This window comes from Pseudophryne corroboree, chromosome 1 (genome assembly GCF_028390025.1).
Source record: "Pseudophryne corroboree isolate aPseCor3 chromosome 1, aPseCor3.hap2, whole genome shotgun sequence".
NCBI lineage: Eukaryota > Metazoa > Chordata > Amphibia > Anura > Myobatrachidae > Pseudophryne > Pseudophryne corroboree.
The window spans coordinates 1,059,021,795-1,059,046,912 of record NC_086444.1 but is presented as its reverse complement, the minus strand read 5'-3'; the positions used below and the strand labels follow the sequence as shown (position 1 = coordinate 1,059,046,912).

The window sequence follows — 25,118 nt, the reverse complement described above, 5'->3', positions numbered from 1 at the left end:
TGATCATAAAGCTTTACTTTTTGTGCCCTGTCTCCTGGAGCCGCTATTCCCCATGGTCCTTTCAGGAACCCCAGCATCCACTAGGACGATAGAGAAAATAATAATAATGACATCCAGTGTGGGTACTAAAAGCTCAGTGGCATTACTGTAATCTCAGTCTACATAACTGAGCTGCACTGTGTAACATCAGCAGCTGCTGCATGTTAGTACCTGTCTGGGTAATGGGGTAATCGTATAACATTGCACACTGACAGGGATGGGGCCAGGCGGTCACGGTGATGGTGCAATGCCTCCATGTAGGCGGATGTGGTGTTCCTGTGATACATGTGGCCAGCAGCGGCGGCCATGTTCTCGCTCGCTATGGCCGGGCAGCTGAGCGCTGTAGCCGGCGTCTGGCTGCTGCTGGATGTCATCTTCTTGCTGGCCCTGTTCCTGCATCTGCTGGGCGGCCGCTCTAGCTTGTGCTGCCGCGTCTTCCAGGATCTCATTCGCTATGGGAAGACGAAGCTGGGCGGGCGCCCTGGCTGGCTGCGCCACTGTGACCTGCCGAAGAGGTAGCGCCCGAGCCTAGTGCAGTGTTCTACGGGCTTATTATGTGGTTCTATCTCACCACGCTCAACACACAGTAGTGTCTCTCCAGGCCCAAGTGGTTTTGGGCATGCTGGGAATTGTAGTTCCACAGCACAGCAGTAAGGTCACAGGCTGTATACAGTACTACTAAAATGAACTTCTTACAGTTTGAAAGTGGTGTAAAAATTGTGTGTATGTATATATACATGTGTGTATACTATATATATATATATATATATATATAATATAGAATTTATTTTATCCATAGTTATGAAGTTTCAATAAACTATGCCCTTCTCTTCCTTCCCAGGTGGTTCTCTCATTTCTATTATGTGTCTGTCTTCTGGAACGGAGCGCTGCTGGGATTGCTTGTTTGGTCGTTACTGTTAGGCGGCCACATGCCAGCGTGGATTCAGTCCTTAATTAATTTCTTCAACAAGGACCCACAACACAAAGTACCAGGTTAGTGTGATGTAGTAAAAATTCCCTTTGTAGATTTGTGCAATTAAAATGGGTTTATAATAATAAAATAAACAACTCCCCTCAAGTTGGCAAAAGGACCTCTGACACCACCAGGAGGAGGAGCTAGGCCAGAACATGGTTCCACAAATGTACCCTCGTTTCGCTTGCCACCTGGTTACTAAAGGGAGTATGTGTTGGCGTGGGTAGTGAAAGTGCTATCCTGTCGGTCTAGCTCCTCCCTCTGATGTCAGAGGTTCTTTGGCCCCCTTGGTTCTAGCATCTACCCTCAATTTACTCCAGACATGGGCTGTGCTGTAGCTGAACAGTCTCCAGCCAGTTTCCTCCATGACCCTATGTCGTCTTGCTAGCAAGAAGTACTGATGATGGCGCTGATGATGATAGCATATTGGGTGCAGTTACTGGCACATCTATAATGGATATATACAGGGAGTAAAGGTCAGCTCACACTGCACCCATGAAATATATTTGCTTTTGCCTGCTCCGCTTAAGAATTCACTGGAAAAATGGCATTGGTTCCATTTACACAAAGATATGCGCAATAGAGAAATCGCCACAAAATTAGGGCCATCCTCCCATAGATATGTGTGAACACATTGGATTCTGGGACACTGCCGGATTCTTCACTGCACATCAGCATGAGAAGGGAATGCAAAATATTGCACACAGGCCCCCTCCTCCAATAAAATGCCTCTCTGTACAGTACCAGTGTGGCACCTATTGTGTAAGTGGGGAGGGTTTTTTCTTTCAAGTTATACTGCAAAATAAAATACCTTACTCAGAGGCAGTGTCTGTAGCAAGCATTACCTAGGCCAAGTGTACTCTGCGGGGCTAGTGCTCACGCATGCGAACAAAGAACCCGGTGTCTGGCTTAAGGAGCCAAACATGGGCGGTCTTCACAACCTGGGATTCCTTCCCGGGACCAGGAACCAGCACCCTCTGAAGATGGCGAAGGTTCCCACTGTTGATATGTATGTAATGTAATATTCAATAGCATGGGGCGACAGCCCAGATCAGGAGTGACATGTAAGCAGAAGATAACTGATATCTCCTGCTTTACCTTTATAATGGAAATTTCTCAGAAAGTATGTGAAAATTGTAATTTCACCTACTTATGAAGAAATTAAGGGACAATTTGAATAATACACCCCTAAAATGTAAAAGGATTTTGAACAAGGTGTCCCCTATTTGTGTAATTGGGATTAGAAAAACAATAATTTACTGTGCACAGTGACAGCTACATAAATCGAATTTGTCTCTTTATATAAAGTAGTTCACACAATTTCCAAGTAAATGCCTCTTATAATACATGAAGATGAATGGTCACTCAGGGGTTACCAGGTGAGCCCTATGTAAGAATTGCAGTGCATTTCCTAAATTAATAAATTCTTAAAACCATAACTCAATGTTTATGCTGAAGAACTCTGCCAGCTAGGAGCAGCGAGTTGGAAAAGGAAGATGCCAGTCTTTCAGAGTCCTCCCTACCTCTTTCACTATAGCGAAAATTCTACATTCAGTCACTGTTCATATGTTGTTATAGGAACAGTGTGTCTGATTCCAATGGTATTGCACAACCTCAGGGAAGCGGCTGTACAATTCCGTACAACTAAAATGTGAATGCAGCAGGAGGCGTCTGTAGGAAAAGACGCCTTCTGCATGCATCTACGATCTGAGTGCTGTGTCCGGAGATGCAGTACCAGATTATCATCGCAACCATCGGCCAGTCTCTGTATTCCGAAGCTTACGCAGACTGGCTGTCGGAACTTGTCAGCAGGGTCCAGGAAGTCTGCCTCAGATGACCTAGACCCTGAGCTCAACATACCTACAAAACGGAGGCAATAAATGGTCCTAGTCGCCTCTGCCCAAAATCCACAGCATGGCAATCATGCTGCGGCAAAGGGGGGGACTGCGAGCGATACTGCAGAGTGTGTCCTGCACATGCGCAGTTCCAACAGCATCGGAATTGTACATAAATCACCAGGCCCAATGTTTTCTCTGGAAAAGGACAACCCTAGTGCGGGTGTCAGATTTCATGAACGCCATGTTCCACAGACCGTAATTCCAGTGTTCATAAGCTATCAGTGGGGATAAGGCAGTCGTACAAGTGCTTCAGGTCTAAAAATGAGAAATCACTTTGACATACTCTGAATGTAGAGTCTAGCTGGAAGGAAAATAATAGTCAGAATGATCAAAACTAGTGCAAGGCAGATCATGTTGGCCATAGCAAGCAGTCACATTTGCTTCCATTTTGGAAAATGCAGTTGGACTGTGGCTGCTGTGGGCACCACCACCTGGATAGTGTGACAGATGCTGCTGCAGAAAAACATAATTTCTCTGACGTCCTAGTGGATGCTGGGAACTCCGTAAGGACCATGGGAATAGACGGGCTCCGCAGGAGACTGGGCACTCTAAAGAAAAGATTAGGTACTATCTGGTGTGCACTGGCTCCTCCCTCTATGCCCCTCCTCCAGACCTCAGTTAGAATCTGTGCCCGGCCAGAGCTGGGTGCTCCTAGTGGGCTCTCCTGAGCTTGCTAGAAAAGAAAGTATTTGTTAGGTTTTTTATTTTCAGTGAGCTTCTGCTGGCAACAGACTCACTGCTACGTGGGACTAAGGGGAGAGAAGCAAACCTACCTGCTTGCAGCTAGCTTGTGCTTCTTAGGCTACTGGATACCATTAGCTCCAGAGGGTTCGAACACAGGCACCTGTCCTCGATCGTCCGTTCCCGGAGCCGCGCCGCCGCCCCCCTCGCAGAGCCAGAAGAACAGAAGCTTGAAGACGACGAAATCGGCGGCTGAAGACTCCTGTCTTCATCAAGGTAGCGCACAGCACTGCAGCTGTGCGCCATTGCTCCCAGCACACTTACACACTCCGGTCACTGTAGGGTGCAGGGCGCTGGGGGGGGGGCGCCCTGGGCTGCAATTGTAGTACCTTTTGGCATTAAAAATACATATATACAGTCTGGCACTGTATATATGTAAAAACCCCAGCCATTTTTTTACACGGAAAGCGAGACAGAAGCCCGCCACTGAGGGGGTGGGGCCTTCTTCCTCAGCACACCAGCGCCATTTTTTCTTCACAGCTCCGCTGGAAGCAGCTCCCCAGGCTCTCCCCTGCAGTATCCAGGTACTAGACGGGTTAAAAAGAGAGGGGGGGCACATAAATTTAGGCGCAAATAAGACTTATAAAGCAGCTATTGGGTAAATCACTTATTGTCAGTGAAAATCCCTGTGTTATATAGCGCTGTGGTGTGTGCTGGCATACTCTCTCTCTGTCTCCCCAAAGGACTTTGTGGGGTCCTGTCCTCAGTCTGAGCATTCCCTGTGTGTGTGCGCGGTGTGTCGGTACGGCTGTGTCGACATGTTTGATGAGGAAGGTTACATGGAGGCGGAGCAAGGGCAGATAAGTGTGGTGTCGCCCCCGTCGGAGCCGACACTTGATTGGATGGATATGTGGAAGGTCTTAAATGACAATGTAAACTCCTTACATAAAAGGTTTGATGACGCTGCAGCTTTGGGACAGCCGGGATCTCAGCCCGCGCCTGCCCAGGCGACTCAGAAACCGTCAGGGGCTCATAAACGCCCTCTATCTTAGATGGTTGACACAGATGTCGACACGGAGTCCGACTCCAGTGTCGACGATGATGAGGCACATTTAAAGTCTAAAATGACCAAGGCCATCCGATACATGATTGTTACAATGAAAGATGTATTACACATTTCTGAGATTAACCCTGTTAATACCAAGAGGGTTTATATGTTTGGGGAGAAAAAGCAGCCAGTGACTTTTCCCCCATCTGATGAATTAAATGAATTGTGTGAAGAAGCGTGGAGTTCCCCTGATAAGAAATTAGTGATTTCTAAGAGGTTACTGATGGCGTACCCTTTCCCGCCAACGGACAGGTTACGTTGGGAAACATCCCCTAGGGTGGACAAGGCGCTGACACGCTTATCTAAAAAGGTGGCCCTGCCGTCTCAGGATACAGCCGCCCTAAAGGAGCCTGCGGATAGAAAGCAGGAAGCTATCCTGAAGTCAGTGTATACACACTCTGGTACTCTACTGAGACCTGCTATTGCTTCAGCCTGGATGTGTAGTGCTGTAGCAGCGTGGACAGATACTCTGTTAGACGACATAGATTCCCTCGACAGAGATACTGTTTTGCTAACCCTGGGCCATATCAAAGACGTCGTCTTATATATGCGGGATGCTCAGAGGGACATTTGCCTGCTGGGCTCTAGAATTAATGCTATGTCCATTTCTGCCAGGAGGGTCTTATGGACTCGGCAATGGACAGGAGATGCGGATTCTAAAAAACACATGGAGGTTTTGCCTTATAAGGGTGAGGAATTGTTTGGGGATGGTCTGTCGGACCTCGTGTTTACAGCGACAGCTGGAAAGTCGACTTTCTTGCCTCAGGTTTCCTCACAGCCTAAGAAAGCACCGTATTATCAAATGCAGTCCTTTCATTCCCAGAAAGGCAAGAGAGTCAGGGGCGCATCCTTTCTTGCCAGAGGCAGGGGTAAAGGTAAGAAGCTGCACCATGCAGCCAGTTCCCAGGAACAAAAGTCCTCCCCTGCTTCCACTAAGTCCACCGCATGACGTTGGGGCTCCACAGGCGGAGCCAGGTGTGGTGGGGGCGCGTCTCCGAATATTCAGCAACCAGTGGGTTCGCTCACAGGTGGATCTCTGGGCTATACAAATTGTATCTCAGGGATACAAGCTGGAATTCGAAGCGACTCCCCCCCGCCGTTACCTCAAATCAGCCTTGCCAGCTTCCCCCATGGAAAGGGAGGTAGTACTGGCGGCAATTCACAAGCTGTACCTCCAGCAAGTGATTATCAGGGTCCCCCTCCTTCAACAGGGAAGGGGTTACTATTCCACAATGTTTGTGGTACCGAAACCGGACGGTTCGGTGAGACCCATTCTGAATTTAAAATCCTTGAACACTTATATAAAGAAATTCAAGTTCAAAATGGAATCGCTCAGAGCGGTTATTGCAAGCCTGGAAGAGGGGGATTTTATGGTGTCGCTGGACATCAAAGATGCTTACTTGCATGTCCCCATTTACCCACCTCACCAGGAGTACCTCAGGTTTGTGGTACAGGACTGTCATTACCAGTTCCAGACGTTGCCGTTTGGCCTGTCCACGACACCGAGAATATTTACCAAGGTAATGGCCGAAATGATGATACTCCTTCGGCAGAAGGGAGTTATAATTATCCCGTACTCATAAAGGCGAGGTCCAGGGAGCAGTTGTTGATCAGCGTAGCACTCTCTCAGGAAGTGTTGCAACAGCACGGCTGGATTCTGAATGTTCCAAAGTCGCAGCTGATTCCTACGACGCGTCTGCTTTTCCTGGGCATGATTCTGGACACAGAACAGAAGAAGGTGTTTCTCCCGGTGGAGAAGGCCCAGGAATTAGCATCTCTGGTCAGGAACCTCTTGAAACCAAAACAGGTATCGGTGCATCACTGCACGCGAGTCCTGGGAAAGATGGTGGCTTCATACGAAGCCATTCCCTTCGGCAGGTTCCATGCGACTTTCAGTGGGATCTGTTGGACAAGTGGTCCGGATCGCATCTTCAGATGCATCGGCTGATCACCCTGTCCCCAAGGGCCAGGGTGTATCTTCTGTGGTGGCTGCAGAGTGCTCACCTTCTCGAGGGCCGCAGGTTCGGCATACAGGACTGGGTCCTGGTGACCACGGATGCAAGCCTCCGAGGATGGGGGGCAGTCACTCAGGGAAGAAACTTCCAAGGGCTGTGGTCAAGTCTGGAGACTTCTCTACACATAAATATACTGGAACTAAGGGCCATTTACAACGCCCTGAGTCAAGCAGAGCCCCTGCTTCGAAACCGGCCAGTGCTGATTCAGTCAGACAACATCACGGCGGTCGCCCATGTAAACCGCCAGGGCGGCACAAGAAGCAGGACGGCAATGGCGGAAGCCACAAAGATTCTTCGGTGGGCGGAGAATCACGTGCAAGCACTGTCAGCAGTGTTCATTCCGGGAGTGGACAACTGGGAAGCAGACTTCCTCAGCAGACACGACCTCCACCCGGGAGAGTGGGGACTTCATCAAGAAGTCTTCACACAGATTGCAAAGCGATGGGAACTGCCACAGGTGGACATGATGGCGTCCCGCCTCAACAAAAAGCTAAAAAGATATTGCGCCAGGTCAAGGGACCCTCAGGCAATAGCTGTGGACGCCCTAGTGACACCGTGGGTGTACCAGTCGGTATATGTGTTTCCTCCTCTTCCTCTCATACCCAAGGTACTGAGAATAGTAAGAAAGAGAGGAATAAGAACAATACTCATTGTTCCGGATTGGCCAAGAAGGACTTGGTACCCGGAACTGCAAGAAATGCGCACAGCGGACCCATGGCCTCTGCCTCTCAGACAGGACCTGCTGCAACATGGGCCCTGTCTGTTCCAAGACTTACCGCGGCTGCGTTTGACGGCATGGCGATTGAACGCCGGATCCTAGCGGAAAAAGGCATTCCGGATGAAGTTATTCCTACGCTGATAAAGGCTAGGAAAGACGTGACAGCAAAGCATTATCACCGTATATGGCGAAAATATGTTGCTGGTGTGAGGCCAGGAAGGCCCCTACAGAGGAATTCCAGCTGGGTCGTTTCCTGCACTTCCTACAGTCAGGGGTGACTATGGGCCTAAAATTGGGGCCCATAAAGGTCCAGATTTCGGCCCTCTCCATTTTCTTTCAAAAAGAACTGGCTTCACTGCCTGAGGTTCAGACGTTTGTTAAGGGAGTGCTGCATATTTAGCCCCCTTTTGTGCCACCAGTGGCACCCTGGGATCTTAACGTTGTGTTGGATTTCCTGAAATCCCACTGGTTTGAGCCACTTAGGACCGTGGAACTAAAGTATCTCACGTGGAAAGTGGTCATGCTGTTGGCCTTAGCTTCGGCTAGGCGTGTGTCGGAATTGGCGGCTTTGTCATGTAAAAGCCCATATCTGATCTTCCATATGGACAGGGCAGAATTGAGGACTCGTCCCCAATTTCTCCCAAAGGTGGTATCATCGTTTCATTTGAACCAACCTATTGTGGTGCCTGCGGCTACTCGGGACTTGGAGGACTCCAAGTTACTGGACGTAGTCAGGGCTTTGAAAATATATGTTTCCAGAACGGCTGGAGTCAGGAAGACTGACTCGCTGTTTATCCTGCATGCACCCAACAAGCTGGGTGCTCCTGCTTCAAAGCAAACTATTGCTCGCTGGATCTGTAGCACGATTCAGCTAGCTCATTCTGCGGCTGGATTGCCGCATCCAAAATCAGTAAAAGCCCATTCCACAAGGAAGGTGGGCTCTTCTTGGGCGGCTGCCCGAGGGGTCTCGGCTTTACAGCTTTGCCGAGCGGCTACTTGGTCGGGTTCAAACACATTTGCAAAGTTCTACAAGTTTGATACCCTGGCTGAGGAGGACATTGTATTTGCTCATTCGGTGCTGCAGAGTCATCCGCACTCTCCCGCCCGTTTGGGAGCTTTGGTATAATCCCCATGGTCCTTACGGTGTCCCCAGCATCCACTAGGACGTCGGAGAAAATAAGAATTTACTCACTGGTAATTCTATTTCTCGTAGCCCGTAGTGGATGCTGGGCGCCCGTCCCAAGTGCGGACTTTCTGCAATACGTGTATATTGTTATTGCTTAAATAAGGGTTATTGTTATGAGCCATCCGTTCAGTGAGGCTCAGTTGTTGTTCATACTGTTAACTGGGTAAGGTTATCACAAGTTGTACGGTGTGATTGGTGTGGCTGGTATGAGTCTTACCCTGGATTCAAATTTCCTTTCCTTGTAATGTCAGCTCTTCCGGGCACAGTTTCCCTAACTGAGGTATGGAGGAGGGGCATAGAGGGAGGAGCCAGTGCACACCAGATAGTACCTAATCTTTTCTTTAGAGTGCCCAGTCTCCTGCGGAGCCCGTCTATTCCCATGGTCCTTACGGAGTTCCCAGAATCCACTACGGACTACGAGAAATAGAATTACCGGTGAGTAAATTCTTATTTTCTCTAACGTCCTAGTGGATGCTGGGACTCCGTCAGGACCATGGGGAATAGCGGGCTCCGCAGGAGACAGGGCACATCTAAATAAAGCTTTTAGGATCACATGGTGCGTACTGGCTCCTCCCCCTATGACCCTCCTCCAAGCCTCAGTTAGGTTTTTGTGCCCGTCCGAGAAGGGTGCAATCTAGGTGGCTCTCCTAAAGAGCTGCTTAGACAAAGTTTTTTTAGGTTTAAATCTCAGTGAATCCTGCTGGCAACAGGATCACTGCATCGAGGGACTTAGGGGAGAGATTTCCAACTCACCTGCGTGCAGGATGGATTGGAGTCTTAGGCTACTGGACACTTAGCTCCAGAGGGAGTCGGAACACAGGTCATCCTGGGGTTCGTCCCGGAGCCGCGCCGCCGACCCCCCTTACAGACGCTGAAGATCGGAGGTCCGGAAAGCAGGCGGCAGAAGACTCCTCAGTCTTCATGAAGGTAGCGCACAGCACTGCAGCTGTGCGCCATTGTTGCTACACGTCTCACTGATTCAGTCACGGAGGGTGCAGGGCGCTGCTGGGGGCGCCCTGGGCAGCAATATTAAATACCTTTAGTGGCGAAAAATACATCACATATAGCCATTAAGGCTATATGTATGTATTTAACCCAGGCCAGTTTTCTTAAAACCCGGGAGAAAAGCCCGCCGAAAAAGGGGCGGAGCTTATTCTCCTCAGCACTCAGCGCCATTTTCCTGCTCAGCTCCGCTGGTGAGGAAGGCTCCCAGGATTCTCCCCTGCACTGCACTACAGAAACAGGGTAACAAAGAGAAGGGGGGCATAATTTGGCGATATTGATATATTAAAAGCGCCTATATCAAAAACAACACCTTCTAGGGTTGTTTATATACATTTATAGCGCTTTTGGTGTGTGCTGGCAAACTCTCCCTCTGTCTCCCCAAAGGGCTAAGAGGGTCCTGTCTTCGATTAGAGCATTCCCTGTGTGGCTGCTGTGTGTCGGTACGTGTGTGTCGACATGTATGAGGACGATGTTGGTGTGGAGGCAGAGCAATTGCCGGTAATGGTGATGTCACCCCCTAGGGAGTCGACACCGGAATGGATGGCTTTAGTTATGGAATTACGTGATAATGTTAGCACATTACAAAAGTCAGTTGACGAAATGAGACGGCCGGAAAACCAGTTAGTACCGGCTCAGGCGTCTCAGACACCGTCAGGGGCTGTAAAACGTCCCTTACCTCAGTCAGTCGACACGGGTACCGACACAGATGAATCTAGTGTCGACGGTGAAGAAACAAACGTATTTTCCAATAGGGCCACACGTTATATGATCACGGCAATGAAGGAGGCTTTGCAGATCTCTGATACTGCTGGTACCTCAAAAAGGGGTATTATGTGGGGGGTAAAAAAAAACTACCTGTAGCTTTTCCAGAATCAGAGGAATTGAATGACGTGTGTGATGAAGCGTGGGTTAACCCAGATAGAAAACTGCTAATTTCCAAGAAGTTATTGGCATTATACCCTTTCCCACCAGAGGTTAGGGCGCGCTGGGAAACACCCCCTAGGGTGGATAAGGCGCTCACACGTTTATCAAAGCAAGTGGCGTTGCCGTCTCCTGATACGGCCGCCCTCAAGGATCCAGCAGATAGGAGGCTGGAAACTACACTGAAGAGTATATACACACATACTGGTGTTATACTGCGACCGGCAATAGCCTCAGCCTGGATGTGCAGTGCTGGGGTAGTGTGGTTGGATTCCCTGACTGAAAATATTGATACCCTGGATAGGGACAGTATTTTATTGACTCTAGAGCAATTAAAGGATGCGTTTCTTTATATGCGAGATGCTCAGAGGGATATTTGTACTCTAGCATCAAGGGTAAGCGCGATGTCCATATCTGCCAGAAGAAGTTTATGGACGCGACAGTGGTCAGGTGATGCGGATTCCAAAAGGCATATGGAAGTATTGCCATATAAAGGAGAGGAATTATTTGGGGTCGGTCTTTCGGACCTGGTGGCCACGGCAACTGCCGGCAAATCCACTTTTTTACCTCAGACCCCCTCCCAACAGAAAAAGACACCGTCTTTTCAGCCGCAGTCCTTTCGCTCCTATAAAAACAAGCGACCAAAAGGACAGTCTTATCTGCCGCGAAGCAGAGGAAAGGGTAAGAGAGGGCAGCAAGCAGCCCCTGCCCAGGACCAGAAGCCCGCCCAGGGTTCTACAAAGCCATCAGCATGACGCTGGGGCTTTACAAGCGGACTCAGGAGCGGTGGGGGGTCGACTCAAGATTTTCAGCAATCAGTGGGCTCGCTCACAAGTGGACCCGTGGATCCTGCAGATAATATCTCAGGGTTACATGTTGGAGTTCGAAAGGTCTCCCCCTCGCCGGTTCCTAAAGTCTGCTTTACCAACGTCTCCCTCAGAAAGGACGTCGGTATTGGAAGCCATTCACAAGCTGTATTCTCAGCAGGTGATAGTCAAGGTACCCCTCCTACAACAGGGAAAGGGGTATTATTCCACACTATTTGTGGTACCGAAGCCAGACGGTTCGGTAAGACCTATTCTAAACCTGAAATCCTTGAACCTGTACATACAAAAATTCAAGTTCAAGATGGAGTCACTCAGAGCAGTGATAGCGAATCTGGAGGAAGGGGACTTCATGGTGTCCCTGGACATAAAAGATGCTTATCTGCATGTCCCAATTTACCCCTCACACCAAGGGTATCTCAGGTTCGTGATACAAGACTGTCATTATCAGTTTCAAACGCTGCCGTTTGGTTTGTCCACGGCTCCTCGGGTCTTTACCAAGGTAATGACCGAAATGATGGTTCTTCTACGAAGAAAAGGCGTATTAATTATCCCTTACTTGGACGATCTCCTGATAAGGGCAAAGTCCAGAGAACAGCTGGAAGTCGGTGTAGCACTAACCCAGGTAGTGCTTCAGCTACACGGGTGGATTCTGAATCTTCCAAAATCTCAATTGACCCCGACAACACGTCTGCTGTTCCTGGGAATGATTCTGGACACGGTTCAGAAAAAGGTGTTTCTCCCGGAGGAGAAAGCAAGGGAGTTATCCGAACTTGTCAGGAACCTCCTAAAACCAGGAACTGTGTCAGTACATCAATGCACAAGAGTCCTGGGAAAGATGGTGGCTTCTTACGAAGCAATTCCATTTGGCAGATTCCATGCACGAACATTTCAGTGGGATCTGCTGGACAAATGGTCCGGATCGCATCTGCACATGCATCAGCGGATAACACTGTCACCAAGAACAAGGTTGTCTCTCCTGTGGTGGTTGCAGAGTGCCCATCTGTTAGAGGGCCGCAGATTCGGCATACAGGACTGGGTCCTGGTGACTACGGATGCCAGCCTACGAGGCTGGGGAGCAGTCACACAGGGAAGGAACTTCCAGGGCGTGTGGTCAAACCTGGAGACGTCCCTTCACATAAATATACTGGAGCTAAGAGCGATCTACAATGCTCTAAGCCTGGCAAAACCGCTGCTTCAGGGTCAGCCGGTGTTGATCCAGTCGGACAACATCACGGCAGTCGCCCACGTAAATCGACAAGGCGGCACGAGAAGCAGAAGAGCAATGACAGAAGCGGCAAGGATTCTGCGCTGGGCGGAAAATCATGTCATAGCACTGTCAGCAGTGTTCATCCCGGGAGTGGACAACTGGGAAGCAGATTTCCTCAGCAGACACGACCTTCACCCGGGAGAGTGGGGACTCCATCCAGAAGTCTTCCACATGATTGTGAACCGTTGGGAAAAACCAAAGGTGGACATGATGGCGTCTCGCCTCAACAAAAAATTGGACAGATATTGCGCCAGGTCAAGAGACCCTCAGGCAATAGCTGTGGACGCTCTGGTAACACCGTGGGTGTACCAGTCAGTGTATGTGTTCCCTCCTCTGCCTCTCATACCAAAGGTACTGAGAATTATACGGAAAAGGGGAGTAAGAACAATACTAGTGGCTCCGGACTGGCCAAGAAGAACTTGGTATCCGGAACTTCAAGAGATGCTCACGGAGGATCCGTGGCCTCTACCTCTAAGAAGGGATCTGCTTCAGCAGGGACCTTGTATGTTCCAAGACTTACCGCGTTTGCGTTTGACGGCATGGCGGTTGAACGCCGGATTCTAAAAGAAAAGGGCATTCCAGAGGAAGTTATTCCTACCTTGATGAAGGCTAGGAAGGAAGTGACTGTACAACATTATCACCGCATTTGGCGAAAATATGTTGCGTGGTGTGAGGCCAAAAAGGCCCCAACGGAAGAATTTCAATTGGGTCGATTCTTACATTTCCTGCAAGCAGGATTGTCTATGGGCCTAAAATTAGGGTCCATTAAAGTTCAAATTTCGGCCTTATCAATCTTCTTCCAGAAGGAATTGGCGTCAGTTCCTGAAGTACAAACTTTTGTCAAAGGTGTACTACATATACAACCCCCAATGGTGCCTCCAGTGGCACCGTGGGATTTGAACGTAGTTTTGAATTTTCTCAAATCTCATTGGTTTGAGCCTCTAAAATCGGTAGATTTAAAATACCTTACATGGAAGGTAACCATGTTATTGGCCCTGGCTTCAGCCAGGAGAGTTTCAGAGTTGGCGGCTTTATCGTACAAAAGCCCATATCTGATTTTCCATTCGGACAGGGCAGAACTGCGGACACGTCCTCATTTTCTCCCTAAGGTGGTTTCGGCTTTTCACTTGAACCAGCCTATTGTGGTGCCTGCGGCTACTAGCGACTTGGAGGACTCCAAGTTACTGGACGTTGTCAGAGCATTAAAAATATATATTTCAAGGACAGCTGAAGTCAGAAAATCTGACTCGTTGTTTATATTGTATGCACCCAACAAGATGGGTGCTCCTGCGTCTAAACAGACGATTGCACGTTGGATCTGTAGCACAATCCAATTTGCACATTCTGTGGCAGGCCTGCCACAGCCTAAATCTGTAAAGGCCCACTCCACAAGGAAAGTGGGCTCATCTTGGGCGGCTGCCCGAGGGGTCTCGGCGTTACAACTTTGCCGAGCAGCTACGTGGTCAGGGGAGAACACGTTTGTAAAATTTTACAAATTTGATACTCTGGCTAAGGAGGACCTGGAGTTCTCTCATTCGGTGCTGCAGAGTCATCCGCACTCTCCCGCCCGTTTGGGAGCTTTGGTATAATCCCCATGGTCCTGACGGAGTCCCAGCATCCACTAGGACGTTAGAGAAAATAAGAATTTACTTACCGATAATTCTATTTCTCATAGTCCGTAGTGGATGCTGGGCGCCCATCCCAAGTGCGGATTGTCTGCAATGTTTGTACATAGTTATTGTTACAAAAATCGGGTTATTACTATTGTTGTGAGCCATCTTTTCAGAGGCTACTTCATTTGTTGTTATCATACTGTTAACTGGGTTCAGATCACAAGTTGTACGGTGTGATTGGTGTGGCTGGTATGAGTCTTACCCGGGATTCAAGATCCTTCCTTATTGTGTACGCTCGTCCGGGCACAGTACCTAACTGAGGCTTGGAGGAGGGTCATAGGGGGAGGAGCCAGTACGCACCATGTGATCCTAAAAGCTTTATTTAGATGTGCCCTGTCTCCTGCGGAGCCCGCTATTCCCCATGGTCCTGACGGAGTCCCAGCATCCACTACGGACTATGAGAAATAGAATTATCGGTAAGTAAATTCTTATTTTAAAATGTTTTGCTTTTAGGAGGTGCTTAAGAAAACATTGGGGTAAATGTACTGGAAAGCTGTCACTTCTTGGCAGTTCTAGCCACTGGATTTAAAAGGGCAATGATATTAAATGCAAAACCAGGAGTATTTTGTAATTAACATTATTACCCTATTCATTTCCACCACAGCTGCAAAGCTTGGTAATTCTACCCCAATGTCTTTATTCTTGAATGTGTCTTAACTCATAGTTATACCACTGACCATGTCTTGTGTATTCATGCATTTTGTTCCTTTATCTGTAGGTGAAGAATTTTCCACTCTTGTGGCTCTCTTCTTGCTATGGTTACACAGCCTCAGAAGGTTGGTCGAGTGTCTCTTTGTGAGTGTCTACTCCAATGGGGTCATTCACATTTGCCAGTATTGTCTTGGCATTGGCTACTACTTTCTCATGGGGATAACCTTACTAGATCATGCCCAGATGGAAAACAAAGGTAAGTGTCTGTTAGCTGCATGACACTAAACAAAAAGGCTTCTCTATTCACTCAACTAGACTGGCCTTATGTTGGGCACACATGGGTATTGCCTGGCTTATGGATGGAACAGATCTGTCCATTCAGTGTAAAGATAGAATTGCGTGATGGTACAGCATTAACCGTGTGGTCAGCAATGACTGCACTCACCTGCCACTAGAAATCCAGTCAATAGGCTAACAAATCCTATTGGTTGAATTATAAAACTACCACAGTACCAACTCTGTCAGCATATTACACATTTACAAGACTAAGGAAGAGGAGCTATAATGATTTAGGTATCTACTTCCACCAATAACTTGTAGCCTAATAAAAAATGAGGCTACAACATGCCTAAATAAATCTCTAAATAATTGTTATTGTATAAAATATGTTGGTATGTCATATAATATATATTGTTGCAAAAATACAGCCTACAAAGACATTCTAGAGACTTGTGTGCTTCCAGCCATGTGACCTAGTTTAGGGAAGACCCTTTCCTGACTCAGAGTGACAATGGTCCATCATAAAATTATTTAAAGAACGTGGTGTGGAAGTATTTGATTGGCCTGCTCAGAGTCCTTACCTTAACCCCATCAAAAGCCTTTGAGCTGAATTGAAACACTGACTGACTTATCGCCAGCATCAGTTCCCAACCTTACTAACGCTCTTGAGGCTGAATGGACGTCTATTTCTCCAGCCATAATACAAAATCTAGTAGAAATCCTTCCTAAAATAGTGGAGACTATTAGAGTAGCAGAATTGGTGGGTGGGGTGGAACCAAGTCTGCACTAATGCCCATGGTTTTTGAATTGGATATTCAACAAGCTCATACGAGTGTGATGTTTGGGTGTCCACATACGTCTGGCCAAGATGCATTACATGGCCAGACACTCACACAGGCAGAAAAGCGTTCCCCTGCATTCATACCTACAATGCATTTGCCTTGAGTGTACCACCAGAGAGAGTGACATTACTTTCCACCACCTTCTCATGTGGCTTATATCAGAGCCATGTCCAGTTACAGTGGTCCTTAGCAAAACTGAGTCTAAATCTGGTGTGTGCTTTTCTCCCGTACCAGTCTTTGGCTGATTAATTGCTCCTGGGCACACAATTATAAACAAAAAACGCTACTTGCTGTTGCTAGTATTAACTGGGTATAAAAGACCAGCTAGGTGCACACTATGGTGCCATAACATGTGTTTCTAACTTTGGTGCTTATCTTTGCTTTGATGTTGTTATAATTTTGTCCAGGTCTGTCCCTGGCCATTCTTGTGCCTGCCGTCTGTTTGCCTGTCTGAATCTCCATTGCTGACATTAGCTCATCCATCCTTGAATCTGCCCACATGTGAACCTGACCTCCAGCCTCACTCTAACTTCATTCTTATAACTACTATTTGTATCTGTCTGTAGTTAACTGCTGCCTAACGGGGGACCTGGGAACCATGACCTTTGTGAATTTGCTGGAAAGCTCAGTCCCTGTTTGGGGTGTTCATACTAAATGCCAGTCTCACCTATTAAACACGGGAAAAAGGTGGTAGCCTCGGGTGGCTATTCAATTACAGCTGCTTTTCCTTGAGTGGTAAATTGCCCGCTACTGCGTGTTAACCATTAGAATCTGGGGTAAGTTCTCAAAGTTGTGGGTTAACAGCCATGACCAGGGCATTTAATACAGATTTCTGTTTGAGCCTCTTCATGCTTGAATAGAAATCCAGCCTACAGGTTGCCAAAGGCTATAAATCAGTGGTCGCCAACCTTAATTGGGGTGTGAGCTACTTTTGGAAAATAAAACCTCTGAAGGAGCTACCCCCTCCCCACAATGCGCGTGCGTTCCTGCAAAAGTGGGTGTGGCCTCACAACTACAAGTAATGCCCCGCCTCCCACGCGTAGTGCCAGATACACAAATAATGCCCCCAGCAGTGCCAGATACAATTCCCTCTCGCAGTGCCATTTAAAATGCCCCCCTGCAGCGCCAGATAAATTGCCCCACCGCAGTGTCTGATACAGTGCCCCACACAGTGCTAACCCTTGCTGGCTTCTTCTACTGCCGCCGGTGCTGCTCCTCCTGTATGAGGGACGGAAGGGGAGGAGAGCGCAGCGCGCGCCTCTCCTGTGAAGTCCGGAGAGCGGCTGCGGTGAGGGTGACAGAGTCTCCGGCGGCGGTGGCATTTAAAATATGGGGCCGGTAAGTGAGCCAATCAAAACTCGCGGTCCGGCAGCCAATCTGGTGCCGCCACTGCCGGTTCACGAGCTCTGATTGGCTGACGGCCGACACCATATTAAAAATGAAGGGAGGAGGAGTGCCAGTGACTGCCCAAGCCCGTGCGCTCTGTGAGCTACCAAAAATACTACGGCGAGCTACCGGTAGCTCGCGAGCTACGGGTTGGAGATCACTGCTATAAATGAATAGCCCTGGCAGATCAGTTAGCCCGCAGCAAGTATTTTGAGTCCCTTTTGTAAATCAAGCAAGTTTTACTGCCTATAATATGCAAGTTTTACTGCCTATAAGTATATAGAGCAGTTTTATTCTGTTGTATAGCCATCTATGACATGTAAAGATTTATACACTGAATAGATCAATAAACCTCTCTTTATTCAAACAGAACTGCAGCTATAGGAGCAATAGTTTGTTGTGTTAAACATATTACTATACTTATTTTCTCTTGCTGGCAATTGTCTCTGTAAAATGTTACACTTTTCAAAGCTGCATCTGAGCTATGCTTTTTCATCTGTCATTTTGTTACCAGTTTTGCTATATACTGTTTACACAAGAATAACTTGTCTCTTCTTCTCTCAGTCACTGCCACAGAACTTGTGCTGCAAGTGCGCTGGTACCATCTCCTCGGGGTGCTCCTGTATGCCTGGGCATCGCTGCATCAGCACAGGTGTAGCGTTATTCTTGCCAATCTTAGGAAAAGTAAATCTGGTGAGTAAATGTCTACTTCAAACATTGTAAATGGGGACGTCAGCGTTTTTATAATTATGCAAAGACTGAGAGGATGCTTTTTGGGGAATTCAGTTAGCTGCATGGTAAATCAGGGGTTAATGTGCACTAACACTGATTCAGCGTAATCCCCACTAACTGAATTGCCTGGGCGTAATATTCCATTACACTTTACCAGTAACTGTGGGGATGGGTAACATACTATAATAACCTAATACACACACACACACACACACACACACACACACACACACACACACACACACACTACATCGACATTTGTCTTTCTGACGTCCTAGTGGATGCTGGGAACTCCGTAAGGACCATGGGGAATAGACGGGCTCCGCAGGAGACTGGGCTCTCTAAAAGAAAGATTAGGTACTATCTGGTGTGCACTGGCTCCTCCCTCTATGCCCCTCCTCCAGACCCCAGTTAGAATCTGTGCCCGGCCAGAGCTGGATGCACCTAGTGGGCTCTCCTGAGCTTGCTAGAAAGAAAGTATTTGTTAGGTTTTTTATTTTCAGTGAGATCTGCTGGCAACAGACTCACTGCTACGTGGGACTGAGGGGAGAGAAGCAAACCTACCTGCGTGCAGCTAGCTTGTGCTTCTTAGGCTACTTGACACCATTAGCTCCAGAGGGTTCGAACACAGGGCCTGACCTCGATCGTCCGTTCCCGGAGCCGCGCCGCCGTCCCCCTTGCAGAGCCAGAAGACAGAAGAAGGAGATAAAAATTGGCGGCAGAAGACTCCGGTCTTCATTAAGGTAGCGCACAGCACTGCAGCTGTGCGCCATTGCTACCACTGCACACCACACACTCCGGTCACTGTAGGGTGCAGGGCGCTGGGGGGGGGGGGGGCGCCCTGGGCAGCAATAAGTATACCTTTTGGCAATATATACACATAATACAGTCTGGAAAACTGTATATGTGTAAAACCCCCGCCATTTTTAGTCAGAAACAGGACAGAAGCCCGCCGCTGAGGGGGCCGGGCCTTCTTCCTCAGCACACCAGCGCCATTTTCTCTTCACAGCTCCGCTGGAAGGAAGCTCCCCAGGCTTTCCCCGGCAGTATCCTAGTACACAAAGGGTTAAAAGAGAGGGGGAGGCACATAAATTTAGGCGCAAAGTTTGTATATACAGCAGCTACTGGGTAAACACTGAGTTGTAGTGTAATCCCTGGGTTATATAGCGCTGGGGTGTGTGCTGGCATACTCTCTCTCTGTCTCTCCAAAGGGCCTTGTGGGGGAACTGTCCTCAAATAGAGCATCCCCTGTGTGTGTGGTGTGTCGGTACGCGTGTGTCGACATGTCTGAGGTAAAAGGCTCCTCTAAGGAGGTGATAGAGCGGATATGTGTGTGAGAGGGTGTCTCCGTCGACAACGCCGACACCTGTTTGGATATGTGTAAGTGCTAAGGTGAATTTATTGCACAAAAGGTTAGGGAACAGACAGGAAATCTACCCATGTCTGTCCCTATGTCACAGAGACCTTCAGAGTCTCTCAATGCTCACTATCCATAATAACAAACACTGGTATCAACATGGAGTTTAACTCCACTGTCGACTACGATAATGCAAAGTTACAGCCAAGATGGCTATAAGGTATTCAATATATGATTATTGAAATAATAGATGATTTGCATATCACTGATGACTCATCTGTCCTTTACACAAGAGTACACATGTTTAAGGGGAAGAATGCTGAGGTAAATTTCCTTCCTCTCATGAGGAAAAAGAGCGGGAATCTCCAGACAAGAGACAGCAGCTTCCCACAAGAGAATTCTCAGGCTGTATCCTTTCCCCACTAGGGCCAGGATATGTTGAGAATCTTCCCCTGGGGTGTCCTGTTTGCACAGACTGTAGCACTTGCTATTCTCAGGGATCCTGCAGATAGCGTGCACATTCTAGTATACTACCCAGACTGGCGATTGTGTCGGCATGGGTTTATAGCGCTGTGGCAGCGTGGACAGGTACCTTATCAGCAGAGATGAGACCCTAGTATGCAATATAAATATATTAAAGATGCTGTCTTAAGTGATAGATATATAGTTATAAAGCATGCCCAAAGAGACATGAGTATACTGGGTCCTAGAGTCAAAGCTATGTCGATCTCTGCTTGACGTGTCCTGTAGAATATGCATTGGACAGATGATGCCGACTTAAGAGGCATATGGAAGGCTGAGGATTGTGTGGAGAAGGGTTCTCGAGCCTGGTCTCCACAGCTATAGCTGGTAATTCTGCTAGTTTGCCTTATATTCCTGCACAGCCTAAGAAAGCACGACATTATTAAATGCAGCCTTTCGTATAAAGAAACAAGAAAGTCTGAGGGGCGTCCTTTCTTGTTAGAGCCGGGCAGCTAGTTCCCAGGAACAGAAGTCCTCCCTGGCCCCTACAAAAATCCACCAATGTCGCTGGGGCTCCACAGGCGGAGCTAGGCCCGGTGGGGACACGCCTTCGTAAGTTCAGCCACAAGTGGGTTCACTCCCTGTTCGATCCCTGGGCAATAGATATTGTGTCTCAGGGATACAAGCTGGACTGTGAGAAGATGCCCCCTCACCGACGGCCCTGCGGGCTTCCCCCCAAGAGAGGGAGCCAGTGTTATCTGCTATTCACAAATTGTATCTTTAACAGGTGGTGGTCAAGGGTCCCCTCCTTCAACAAGAGGGTGTTATTATTAGACCATGTTGTAATCCCGAAACCAGACGGTTCGGTCAGACCCATATTGAATTAAAAATCCCTGAACATATACCTGAGAAGGTTCAAGTTCAAGATGGAATCGCTAAGAGCGGTCAGTGCAAGCCTAAAAAGGGGAAGACTTTATTGTGAATCGGGACATAAGGGATGCATACCTTCAGGTCCCCATTTATCCACCTCATTAGGCGTACCTCAGAATTGCGGTACGGGATTGTCATTACCAATTTCAGATGTTGCCGTTTGGTCTCTCCACGGCCCCGAGAATATTCACCATGGTAATGGCGGATATGATTGTGCTCCTGCGGAAGCAAGGTGTCACTATTATCACGTACTTGGACGATCTCCTCATAAAAGCGAGATCAAGAGAGCAGTTGCTGAACAGCGTATCACTTTCTCTGGAAGTGTAACGGCAACACGGCTGGATTCTATATATTCCAAAGTCGCAGTTGGTTCCTACAGCTCATCTGCCTCTCCTAGGCACGATCCTAGACACAGACCAGAAAAGGGTTATCTCCCGATAGAGAGCTCAGGAGCTCATGACACTGGTCAGGAATCTATTAAAACCAAAACAGGTGTCAGTGCATCACTGCACTCGAGTCCTGGGAAGGATGGTGGCATCATACGAGGCCATCCCCTTAGGCAGGTTCCATGCGAGGACCTTCCAATGGGACTTACTGGACAAGTGGTCCGGATCACCTCTTCAGATGCATCGGTTAATCACCCTATCCCCCAGGGCCAGGGTGTCTCTCCTGTGGTGGCTGCAGAGTGCTCACCTTCTCGAGGGCCGCAGATTCGCCATTCAGGACTGGATCCTGGTGACCACGGATGCAAGCCTCCGAGGGTGGGGGGCCGTTACACAGGGAAGAAATTTCCAAGGTCTGTGGTCAAGTCAACTGACTTGCCTTCACATCAATATCCTGGAACTAAGGGCCATATACAACGCCCTAAGTCAAGCAGAGATCCTGCTTCGTGACCAACCGGTTCTGATCCAGTCAGACCACAGGGGTTCATGTAAACCGCCAAGGCGGCACAAGGAGCAGGGTGGCGAGGGTAGAAGCCACCAGAATTCTTCGCTGGGCGGAGAATCAAGTAAGCGCACTGTCAGCAGTGTTCGTTCCGGGAGTGGACATCTGGGAAGCAGACTTCCTCAGCAGGCACGACCTCCACCCGGGAAAGTAGGGACTTCATCAGGAAGTCTTCACGCAGTTTGCAAATTGATGGGAACTGCCTAAGGTGGACTAGATGGCGTCCCACCACAATAAAAAGCTAAAAAAGGTTTTACGCCGGGTCAAGGGACCCTAAGGTGATAGCTGTGGTCGCACTAGTAACACCGTGGGTGTTCCAGTCGGTCTCTGTATTCCCTCCTCTTCCTCTCATACCCAAGGGCTGAGAATTGTAATAAAAGGAGGAGTGAAAACAATATTCTTTGCTCCGAATTGGCCAAGAAGGACTCGGTACCCGGAGCTGCAGGAAATGCTCTCAGAGGACTCAGGGCTTCTGCCTCTCAGACAGGACATGTTGCAACAGGGGCCCTGTCTGTTCCAAAATTTACCGCGGCTGCATTTGACGGCATGGCGGTTGAACGCCGGATCCTAGCGGAAAAGGGCATTCCGGATGCAGTTATTTCTACGCTGATAAAGGCTAGGAAAGACGTGACAGCAAGACTTTTTCACTGTATATGGCGGAAATAGGTTGCTTGGTGTGAGGCCGGGAAGGCCCTACAGAGGAATTCCAGCGGGGTCGATTCCTGCACTTCCTACAGTCAGGAGTGACTATGGGCCTAAAATTAGGATCCATAAAGGTCAAGATTTCGGCCCTATACATTTTCTCTAAAAATGAACTGGCTTCACTGCCTGAAGTTCAGACGTTGTTCCGGGGGTGCTGCATATTCAGCCTCCTTTTGTGCCACCGGTGGCACCTTGGGTTCTTAACGTTGGTTGGATTTCCTGAAATCCCACTGGTTTGAGCCACTTAAGACCATGGAGCTAAAATATCTCACGTGGAAAGTGGTCATGCTATTGGCCTTAGCTTCGGCTAGGCGTGTGTCAGTATTGGCGGTTTTGTCATGTAAAAACCCTTATCTGATCTTCCATATGGACAGGGCAGAATTGAGGACTCGTCCCCAATTTCTTCCTAGGGTGGTATCATCGTTTCATTTGAACCAGCCTATTGTGGTGCCTGCGGCTACTAGGGACTTGGAGGATTCAAGTTGCTGGACGTAGTCCGGGCTTTGAAAATGTATGTTTCCAGAACGGCGGGAGTCAGAAAGTCTGACTCGCTGTTTATTCTGTATGCAGCCAACAAGGTTGGCGCTCCTGCTTCGAAGCAGACTATTGCTCGCTGGATCTGTAGCACGATTCAGCTGGTTCACTCTGCGGCTGGATTGCCGCATCCAAAATGGTGAAAGCCCATTCCATAAGGAAGGTGGGCTTTTCTTGGGCGGCTGCCCGAGGGGTCTCGGCTTTACAGCTTTGCCGAGCTGCTACTTGGTCGGGGTCAAACAAGTTTGCTAAGTTCTACAAGTTTGATACCCTGGCTGAGGAGGACCTTGAGTTTGCTCATGCGGTGCTGCAGAGTCATCCGCACTCTCCCGCCCGTTTGGGAGCTTTGGTATAATCCCCATGGTCCTTACGGAGTTCCCAGCATCCTCTGGGACGTCAGAGAAAATAAGAATTTACTCACCGGTAATTCTATTTCTCGTAGTCCGTAGTGGATGCTGGGCGTCCGTCCCAAGTGCGGACTCTCTGCAATACATGTATATAGTTATTGCTTAACTAAAGGGTTATTGTTATGAGCCATCTGTTACTGAGGCTCAGTTGTTGTTCATACTGTTAACTGGGTATGGTTATCACAAGTTATACGGTGTGATTGGTGTGGCTGGTATGAGTCTTACCCTGGATTCCAAATCCTTTCCTTGTAGTGTCAGCTCTTCCGGGCACAGTTTCCTTAACTGAGGTCTGGAGGAGGGGCATAGAGGGAGGAGCCAGTGCACACCAGATAGTACCTAATCTTTCTTTTAGAGTGCCCAGTCTCCTGCGGAGCCCGTCTATTCCCCATGGTCCTTACGGAGTTCCCAGCATCCACTACGGACTACGAGAAATAGAATTACTGGTGAGTAAATTCTTATTTTTTAGCTGTTAAATCCTCTATATATTGCTCTCTATTGATGTATTTGGAATATAGCTGATGCACTGCAGTAAAGTAAGGCTTTCTTCTGTGTTGCAGGTAAAGTTAGAACAATGAACCATTCTGTGCCGACTGGAGACTGGTTTGAGAGCGTATCCTGTCCACACTATTTTGCGGAGCTGCTGATTTATATATCTATAGCGATCCTCTTTGGATTAGCACATATTACCTTGTGGCTTGTGGTTTTGTTTGTTTTATTTAACCAATCATTGGCTGCTATACTGTGTCATGAATTCTATCATGAGAAGTTTGACTCTTACCCTGCTCACAGGAAAGCATTCATACCATATGTGTTTTAAAGGGACACTAAACAAAGCATCTCGTTCCATTCCTAAAAGTATATGTTACCATACCACAAACTGAGTTATGCCACGGATACTGTATTTGCCGTCTAAGGCTCGGAAAGGGAATCGGCACTCCCATTATGTGAGTGTTAGGTACTCAATAGCCTGTGTGCATGGCTGTGTGTATATTTTGCATATTGTTCATACCACAGTATTTGTTTGCTAGCAGGATGGAGAACCAAACTTCCGTTTTTGTTATTTATAGAGCTTGTGCACAAGTGAAACTCTGCGCTGCCTGAGAAAAAGTTTTTCATGCTTTTTAACAAAATGAACCCCGAAAAAAAATACAAATAAAATAAAATAGTCTTCACACAACGGCTTCCCTCTGTGTGCACAAACTCTACATTAAAGGGAGCCAGATGTCAAATACTGCATACAAACAAATCAGGGGAACATAATAATGCTTTTAGTGTTTTCCTCTGGTTCCCTCAATGGTACCTAGATAGAAGTACGCCTAAAGAAAAGACATATTGCTTGTGTACCCATACTCTACTTTGTGGGTCCACCTCCTGGTTGCAGAGCCATTCCTCTAAGTGCCTTTTCCAGAGAGTGGGTTCTACCTTCGGCTGGTTGGTAAAACCTGAACTTTCTTTATTTACAAACTGTTTGCACTAGATGTATGAACCATTTTTAGAACTTGTATGTGTAATGAACGGTCTGTTTTTTTGTATTAAAAAGCTTTTAATTAAAAAAATAAATAAAATACAACATACACAAA

At 47.9% G+C, this 25,118-nt stretch overlaps 1 protein-coding gene across 1 annotated transcript; it reads left to right on the top strand.

The window, feature by feature from the left end:
• Positions 1–324: 324 nt before the first annotated feature.
• On the top strand, positions 325–25,118 carry SRD5A3 (steroid 5 alpha-reductase 3). The gene is made up of 5 exons (XM_063920916.1): positions 325–554; positions 881–1,032; positions 15,030–15,218; positions 18,034–18,162; positions 24,096–25,118. Exons 1-5 carry the CDS (start codon positions 325–327, stop codon positions 24,353–24,355), a joined length of 960 nt encoding a protein of 319 aa, XP_063776986.1. The 3' UTR covers positions 24,356–25,118.

Coding starts and splice junctions, on each gene's coding strand:
- SRD5A3 (XM_063920916.1), top strand. CDS start 325: ATGTGGCCAGCAGCGGCGGCCATGTTCTCGCTCGCTATGGCCGGGCAG. Junction 555..880: donor CACTGTGACCTGCCGAAGAG/GTAGCGCCCGAG, acceptor CTTCCTTCCCAG/GTGGTTCTCTCATTTCTATT. Junction 18,163..24,095: donor TCTTAGGAAAAGTAAATCTG/GTGAGTAAATGT, acceptor TCTGTGTTGCAG/GTAAAGTTAGAACAATGAAC.